Source organism: Hypomesus nipponensis, chromosome 8 (genome assembly GCF_054491055.1).
Source record: "Hypomesus nipponensis isolate SF chromosome 8, ASM5449105v1, whole genome shotgun sequence".
NCBI lineage: Eukaryota > Metazoa > Chordata > Actinopteri > Osmeriformes > Osmeridae > Hypomesus > Hypomesus nipponensis.
Window position 1 is genome coordinate 11,818,960 of NC_140368.1, and position 9,242 is coordinate 11,828,201.

At 46.8% G+C, this 9,242-nt stretch overlaps 1 protein-coding gene across 1 annotated transcript; it reads left to right on the forward strand.

The window, feature by feature from the left end:
• The first annotated feature begins 338 nt into the window (after positions 1-338).
• LOC146275184 (crystallin J1B-like) lies at positions 339-6,276 on the forward strand. The gene is made up of 10 exons (XM_084703624.1): positions 339-438; positions 581-680; positions 1,576-1,755; positions 2,061-2,159; positions 2,695-2,787; positions 2,942-3,098; positions 3,219-3,334; positions 3,556-3,633; positions 4,592-4,731; positions 4,962-6,276. Exons 2-10 carry the CDS (start codon positions 614-616, stop codon positions 5,061-5,063), a joined length of 1,032 nt encoding a protein of 343 aa, XP_084559750.1. The 5' UTR covers positions 339-438; positions 581-613; the 3' UTR covers positions 5,064-6,276.
• Positions 6,277-9,242: the final 2,966 nt, after the last annotated feature.

Below are 9,242 nucleotides of genomic sequence, written 5' to 3' on the forward strand. Positions count from 1 at the left end.
CCCACACAGCGAATGCCAATGAGCACAATCCGTGTGGTCAGTCATGCAAACACAAATAGCTGTTTCACCCGGATTCAAATGAACATACCTTAAAAAAATAGAATACAAATGCTTTTTTTCCTTCTACTGTTTACGAGTAAACAAGCTCATGTAGGAAACGTGATAAAGGCATGGTTGCATGCATCCTTCAGTTTTGTTTCCATGGATTCAACAATTCATATTGACTGGTCTATTGGGATTCAGATTGATCGCCCCCTACTGGTGAAGATGTGACCGTGCACCCAAAGCAGCAGGGTCATTCTGGAGCCTTATCTAGGGGCTGAGAGCTATCTCAGCACACAGTCAGGGAGCACCAGAGTCACAGGACAGTCACAGTGCGTCGGCGTGTACAGACAGCACAGTCGCTCGTGAGAAGTCAACAAAAGCAGAACGACCACAGTGAGTAAACATTCCAAATTCTTCGCCCGTTTTGATTTTGCTTTGTGATGATTACACCCAGACCTGTTTGGGGCCCTGTGTCGTCAGAATGGTGAATGAGCAGAATAGCATCAATAGCGTGGCCAATCATTTGAATCGACAGCTCGACGGCCCTAACCCTAACCAGCGAAGGCAGATGGCGTCGGAGGTGGCAGACAGAGCCATGGGCGCCATCATAGGAGCGGCGGTGGCGGACGCGGCAGGTAGGGTGACCTGTTACAGTTATTCCTCCTGCCGATCAGCGTGACTTCCTGGTGTTGATCGGAGAGGGCCTTGCCGACTATCAGTCTGGGACATCTGCACGTCTGCCTCGGATGATAGAGGCTGCAGAAGGGCGTTCCCCCCCCCCCCCTCTCTCTCTCTCTCTCTCTCTCTATCTCTCTCTCTCTCCCTCCCTTTCTTTCTTTCTTTCCTCTCACTCTCTCCGTCTGTCTTTCTCTCTGTCAGTCTGTCTCTCTCCCTCTATCTCACATTTTTTCTCTTTTACCATCTTCCTCGTCCTCTCTCTCTCTTTCACTCTCTATCTCTCTTTCTTTCTCTCCCTTCATTTTTCTCTCTCCCCCCTCTCTCCCCCTTCATGGTCATAAAAATGATTTAGCAAAAGCAAGCCAGTTCATATTTGCTCAAAGCAGCTCTATTATTCAATTTTTCTGGTGGCTAGCCTCCTGCCTGCTTTTGATTTGTTTGCACCGTAGACCAGATGTTACAGCAGAAAGTCCCTTTCAAAGGAGAAGCAATAACTGTACATCGGTATATTGGGTAGAAAATACTATACTGTTCTATGCCTTCGTTTCTGTGTGGCCAGCTTATTGATCCTATTGATGTACTGAGCTTAGCAAAGCCCCTCCAGAACGAAAAACAATAACAGCTCAAATGCATTGACAGACGTGACCTACTATTTGACGCCCGCACACAGAAATTCAGATAAACAACTAGAGCAGCCATGATTCTGACTCAACCGTCAGCTGTGGCCTGGCCGCTGAGATCCTCACCACACACTCTAGAACGTCAGCCCAGCTTTGGAGCGGTTCTCTGGAGCGAGTCCAAGCTGATGTCACCCCTCTCACCCTGTCTCCTGGGTGAACTCCACCCGTCCAGCCCAGCCCATGCACTGGATCTACAACCCAGACCGGCTCCTCGAGGTTCTGGAAGATCTGGAGCCCAGCCCCGAGTTCCGTCCGCAGTCCGCCAACCCGTTCTACCGGCGGAACACGGGAGAGCAGACCTGCTATGGAGACCAGGCCTACGTTCTGCTGGAGTCCCTGAAGGAATGTGGAGGTAGAACCTAGAGCCTGATGCACGTTCTAAGAGTGTCTGGAGCCTGGTACCGTACATATTCTTAACAATAATAATATACAGAATAATAATAATGGATTTGAGTTTTTACTCACTCTTCTTGACTCTGACCAATGTCAAAAGGTCATAGAACAAAAACGAAGGGAATAAAATGAAGTAATTCAACAACATGCTACACTCTTTCACACAAGTTCTTAGAGTGTCTGGACCTGGACCCAATATATCTAGGGGATTTGATCAATTATTTAAGCCTGATTCGTGGTTGAATTGTTTTGCTTGTCCCTCAGGTTTGAACGTGGAAGACTTGACCAAGCGGACCTATAAGTTCTTTGGCAAAGGAACTGTGTATGACCTGCCTCTCAACGACCCCTACAAAAAGAAAGGAGGTCGGTTCTCATTGGCTGAAACCCTCTCTTTGACGTCACTGTGGTTTGTTTCAGCCAAACATGCTGAAGATCATTGACCAGACGGGTGGTGTGGATCTGGTGTCAACAGAGCCCCTCTTAACAAAATTTGCTCAGGTGGTTCAGGGAAAATCATGTTGTATCACCACAGACAAACTTCCTCCTGGTTAAGCATTAGAGCCACAATAGGGCACTCACTCTGAGTTGGCTCATTCAGCTGTTTACAACTGCTGTTCCTTTATACCATGTAGAGGCTGGTTTCTCCTGGGAGAGAGAAATACAGATATTTTATATAATAATGTGAAATAAGATCTAAATAATCAAAAATAAGGATATTATTTAGATGTATGTGTGAGGTTATGAATGGATGAAGGATTGATTGAATGATTGATTTGATTTGTTGATGGGTTTGTTGCTTGATTTGTTGCTTGATTGTTTGATTGGTTGGTTGATTGGTTGGTTGAGTGGTTGATTAGTTGATTGGTTGATTGGTCGTTGTATTGTTTACGTCTGGCAGGTCCTAAAGCCGTCCTCCCCATTGACGGGCCCTGGAGGAACGGAAGCCTCAAAGCCTTCATCCGAAACGTGGACGAGGGCAAGGATGAGACCGGTAACCACGGCGACCCCACACGAGACATAAAACAGATCCATAGTCATGAACAAAACAGCGATATCACCTCATAGAAGAAACAACACAATCTGACGTCACTGTGTCACTGTGACAGAAGTCGGGGGAGAGTCAGAGCGTCATGTTTGGGTTGCAGGGTGTGACGTGGACTGTCAGATGGATGGCGTCACCAAGCTGGCCCCCGTGGTTGCCATGTACGCTGGGAAGCCAGAGATGCTGGAGAAGGTGGAGGCGGCCGTTCGCGTCACCCAGAACTACGACCTGTGTGTTGCCGTGACGATGGCAGCTGCGAGGTAGAACACAGAGTCTAGTCTTGATATGTCGCCCTCTCGCGGTTTGTCTTCCCGTTTCCAAACAGAGCGCTTGTCAGCGAGACACAAAACAGACTCAGAGTACGACTTTTATTTGAGCAGGTTTCTGGAGTTCTTCATCCTGAATGGACCCAGTCCAAATGCCCTGGAGGCTGTTCTGGCCCAGCTGAAGGATCCAAACAGAAGGAACCCCCAGGATCTGGACAGCGCTGTGATTGGTAGGTCACTCTAACATAAATACCCCAAGATTTAGGGCAACCACTGTAGAAAAACACAAAGACTTGGGTTCCAGAACTACGATTAACGGCAGCGTACAAGTCACACACAGACGTGAACAAGATGTAAAACAAACTCGTTTATAAGCAAACTAAAACGACTTTGTATATATGTGAACCGTGTGGTAAGTGTTGAGATTGAGCGATCCTTTCTCCCTTCGCAGACCATATCCTCCAGGTTAGGGACAACCTGAGCAGGCCTGTTCAAGAGCTCACTCCTGCAGTGTTCACAAACACATGAGGTGGGTCTGGTCGGCAGTGTGGCAGTGGGCTAGCAGCAGGGTCCAGTCTGTCCACTTGGCACGGCCACATGCTCCCTGTCAGCATATCCGCTAGCATCTCTCCAAAAGGTTGCCCCCCCCCCCTGCACCCCCGCTCTCTCTCTTCCTCTCTCTCCTTCCCTCCTCTCTCTCTCTCTCTCTCTCTCTCTCTCTCTCCCTCTCTCTCTTTCTGGCCTGCTCTCTCCTTTCTCCACCTCCCTCTATCTTTCTCCCTTTCTCTTTCGTCCCTCTCTTTCTTTCCCTTCCTCCCTTTCCCTCTCTCTCCTTTGATGGTACAACTAATGAATCCCTCCTCTTGTTTTCCCCTCTGCTTCAGAAGCAGGGGAGTGGAGGAGGATTGTATTATTTGGGCTGAAGGGGTGTGGTGTGGACGGTGCTTGAGTAGAGTGCCAACGGCCGCTGAGGTGACTGCCTCCTTCTGTTCTTGGTGGAGCACTGGTGGGGCGAAGGGGCAGATGACCTGGGCTGCCCCCTCAGACTGTGTCAAGCGTGGCGTTAGCGACAAACACGGCTGTTGTCTGATTCCCTCAAAGAGGACAGAGCAGGACGGCTCTTTACTCTATGTGGACATTCTCACATGGAGGCATCCTTAGTTGTAGCAAGTGTGTGTGTCACAGCTTGATTCTCACCCTGGGCTATTTCTTGCTCGTCCGTTCTCTCTGTCTGTGTCCCCGGCCTTTCCTATGTAGCTTATCCTGTTACATCATTAAAAAGCAGAAAAGCCTAAACACACATACTGTATATTTATATATAAATGCTCCTCACAGCTTCTCTCATTTCCCCCTTCCCCTTTTCTTTTTCTGTGTCTGTTCCTGGGTCCTTGGGCTGTGGGGTTCCTTGATTCTTGGTTCTTGGACGTTGGGGTTCTCCGTGTTCCTCGGTTCTCCGTGTTCCTGGGTTCTGGGGCGTGGTGTACCAGCCGTGCCCGGGGCGTTCCAGGGGGCGCTCCACACGGCCATGACCCAGAGCCAGCTGGACGTGGCGGTCAGGACCACCATGCGCTGCGGAGGCTGCACCGCCAGCAGGGCCTCCTTCATCGGGGCCTGCCTGGGGGCCAAGGTCAAATCATTACTGATAAAAGTTATAGTATAGGCTACATAATCAAATAAATATGCATTGTTGTTGTTTTTTTTAAATTATACATTAATGTAATATACTGCATGTATAGAATCATGAATGATTTACTCATATAAACAATGTGAGGTATATTACTGTAATACACTCTCTACTTCTGCTCCAGGTTTTCCGTTTGTCTCAATGAACTTGTTTTTGTTGACGTGTGCTTGCAGGTGGGTCTTCAGGGAATCCCAGAGTCCTGGAAGAACAGAACTCTGAGATACCCTCTCCTGCTTGAACTAGCCAAGGACGTCGTTAGCTCACAGCTAGCCTAGTTCTGCTGCAGCGCCTCATACTCCCTTTTCAAGCTGTTTAGGTGAAGGTCATTTCAGACAGTGTGTTAAAGAGCCTTTCCAGCCACAGTTGTATTTCTGGCAAACCAGTTAATGAAAGTTTCATTCTAAAGCAACACGTAAGGAATGGATCTTGAGCCTTTTGGTTTTGTCAGACTATGCTCAATGTGTCTGCGTGTGAAAAATATATTTTATATTGTCATGTATTTCATCCAATAGATTTTTGTGTGGTCTTTTCGGCTTCATTTCCTTAATAGAGATAGGTACAGAGTAACAGGAAAAGCAGGGAGAGAGGGGAAGACATGCAGGAAGTGGCCCGGGTGGAATCAAACCCGGTTCCCTGTAATAAGGCTTTAACCCAAGCAATACACACTCCGACCGGTGAAACGTCCCATTTCTACTGCGATGTGGACTGAAAGAGGAAGGTTGTTTGGTAATGGAGAAGAACACACGGTCTCAGCACAGTTAACTTGATGTTGACCAGTTAATAAAATGATTAACATGAGAAACAGTTTTATATGAGCTACCAGTGGCTTTTGTTTGCATTTGAATTTGAATAAGCCCAAACTAGATTAGGAGAGAATCTGTCAGCTTGCAATCATTTAAAGAACAGAAACCTCTTTTGCTAAAGAGGAAGTGAATTTCAGCAGGTTTCGAGGCTGGCCCTCTCCCCTGGTGAGTGCTCTGCCCAAGTGAAATAACAGAGACACAAAGATTGACTGAAACAAGCAACGGACAGCAGTTTACCCAGCCCTCAGAGGCCTCGCTCTCTCTGCCGAAACCTGCTGACTTCCTTACCGCCATGTCCTCACTGACTCCACTGATGATCTGACATACACTCGCCATGTGGAGCAATGCCAGCATCTTAATGTCTTTGACATAAAGAGTGTCTGGGAATGAAAGATTTAAGACGTGCATGAAAGTATTTTGTTGTATAAGTCTCTAAGGGCATTGTGACATTAAGTAAATGAGGCAGTGGTGGTTGGCGGTACTCCTTGGTACATGAATTACTTGTTAACCTGGTCGAATTGGGTTGGGTTATGTTTCAGTAAGGCTGATAAAGTTCATTATTGCATTTTGTAACATTACCCGTTTGAAGGGAGGAAAATCCATCAAACCTTCGTATTCGGTAGGAATGCTTGTGTTTCCAAAATGTGTTGTTGTGTTCAAATAAAGTACGTATATATACCTATTACTTCGGTCTTGTTTATAGTTTATGGTCCATTTAACTGCCCCGAACTTTATTGGAGAAAGGCTTCATTTCAAACCAGCTTCTTGAGCTCCCATACAACAACTCCAGATGGAAAACCGAAACAACCTCCCTTCCACCGAACACAATAACAGTGTTCAGAATTGAACATGCAACGACACACGCAGAAAATACTGCTGTCCTCAGCAAACAGGGGCGACCCGGGCTTTCCACTGGCAGGAACATCAGTGCGCCAGTGTGTGTCTGAACAGAGGAGAAAGCCTCTCACCCACTTCCTCCCACACAGCAGGTATCGGGCTGCATCTGAGGTAATTGCATCCAGACCTCGGAGAGAAGGTGTTTTGTTTTTCAGATGTCCACGTCTTCAAAACGTTTTTTTTTTCTTTTTTCAAAGAGCCAGGACTCACCGGGAGAGGGAAAATTGTTATCCCAGTGCTCTTTATCCCCAGTCAGCAGAACAAGCAATGCTCATGTTATCATAAAGCCCTCCGAATATCTTACTGTCCAACTGTCAACTCATCTTTGTTATACTAACAGGAGACATGTTTATATTCATGGTGCACTGATACCTGCAGTCTACACCCTTACAGTTCTCCTCCCTACAACGGCATTAAAGCTTTGGGGGCAAAACATCACACAGGTTTTTCTGTGAAGTGAAGGGTAACTTTACCATAGCTTGACGTTTTCCCCCATGTTGTCATTCAGTTGACTAAGAGTTAACAGTCTCAACAGTGCCTGCGGAAAGCACAGCTCTGTTCTTTAAAAATGTATGACCCTTCATCTCAGATTCCCTTCGCTGAGCTGGAGTGTTTAAATCATTTCAAGGGCCTTCTGAAAGCAGCCATGTTAACATGGGTTGACCTGCCTCTGGAGTGCTGACACTGTGTCTACCACACACATCTTAAGCAAACATCTTGGACCCTACAAATTGTTCTTCCACGTCACAAACGACAGCCGTAACATTAGCGGCTGCTCGGAATAGTGTACTGTGCAAAATTGTTAAGCACCCGAGATTTTTTTACACACATTTTTGAAACATTTTTGTTTAGTCTTTCCATTTTAGTTACAAGTATTTTAGCTTCTCTCTGTCCTCTTCCGGCAGGTTCTTGGTAGGGAGTGGCTTTCCTGGGTCCTCTTATGGTGAGCTACTCTGGGTCACGGCTCTCAGAAAACACAGAGATGACCCAGCCTGTCTGTCATCCTGGGTCAAGTAGAGGTCTGTGATCTACAAGCTACAGGACCATATCCTTCCTCCTCCTCGCGGAAAAGTCCGATCGCACAAGCAGACTTAGAGAAAGGAAAGGGACTGTGACGTTGGTTTTAATCTCCGACTTTCTCACAAAGTTGGAGATAAAGTCGGAAGTCTGTTTGGGAGTGGGTGGAAGGCTGGTTTATGGGTTGTTTGTTTTGCGTTAGGTGTTAGAGTGAGGGGGTCAGCTGAGGGCATGGCTGGGTGATGCAGCAGGGCCCCGGGCAGGGCAGCGCTGAGCTGTGTGTCTCATCAGGCCTCTTGACTGGAAAGATGTGGTGGTTTAGGGCAGTGTTCTCAGCGTCACCGCAGGGTTGATAATGACGGTTAGTCAGACTCCTCCTGAGTCACTCTGCTTATGTAAAACAGTGCACGCTCAGTAAGCCTTATTTTAAGTACAAAAGTTGTACTTGTAACATTGTGCAACGATGAAATTATGCAAGTTTTATCTGACCCAAAAGTACAACAACGACAAAAAGTCCAGACATTGTCGCCAGTCCCAGTCCTAGTCCAGGACTTCCCTCCCCTCCCCAGTGTGGTGCCCTGGATGTTCAGCCCCCCTCCCTCCTCTGGTTCCCTCCATCCAGCCCCCCTGGACCAGAGCTGGTCGGCCCATCTGCCATAACCATCACACAGGCCGTCATCGCTGTACGACCAACAACTCCAACTGATTTGGGAAGAAACTTTCTTCTTGGAAAGAACATTTCCAGCAGCCACAGAAGGGGCCAACTCAGTCATGTATCGTCCCAGTTCTCACTCAATCTGAATATCGGATTCAAGCAAAGTTTCGTTTCGTGAAAGGAAACACTTACAAAATGAACCGTTTTGAGGTCGAGCTCATCATAAAAGTGACAAGCTGAGCTATTACTGGAAGCACTGAATAACAAGGTGTACAGGATAATGTATTCGCTTTACAGTGAATTTTGCTGAACAATGCATCAGATTATAGTGGGCTGCAGTAACAGGATAATATATCTACTTACCAGTAAATTCAAATGACAATATATCATTTTATCACTGAGTTTTACACACGTCAACATAGGCTACTGCATCATCTTAATAGTGAGCTACGGGTTAATGTATCAAATAGTGAGCAATGTAAGATTATGCATCCGGTTAAGTGGTTTATACAAGCCAGTGTATCAACCGAATAGTGAGCTTACAGGATACTGTATCATGTGGGGACAGACACCGATGTGCGAGGCCTCTGGAGGTTACCAGCGATGAAAGCATAACAAGGGTCTTCCCTTTCCTGTCTCCGTGGCGATGGCGACGGACATATCAGTACCGTGTGACAGGAAGACATAGGCCCCGCCCACGCCGGCAGTCTCCACCAACCATAGGCAGTAGGAGATGAAAAAGGAAGTGAGGCTAACAGCTGTGTGCCACAATGAGAAACAGCATCGTCTCTGCCGACAATCGCTCACTTTTTCCATGTTTCCTTCGAGGCTGTCTGGAACCGCTCAGTTATCTACTTCAGACAGTTGCGATGTCAGCTGAAAAGCAAAAGTTTTACTTTTGGATATTAGACTTCGATTCATCTCCAGTCTACCCTAGACGTTCAAACAGAAAACTGGATCCAGATGTTTTGTCTTTCATGTGCTAGTCTTTCTCTTCTATAAGTAATGTTTCTTAAATGTCTTCAGTGAACCGTAGTTTGTTTGCATCCCCAAACCAAGATCCACTTTAGCTAATGGAAAAA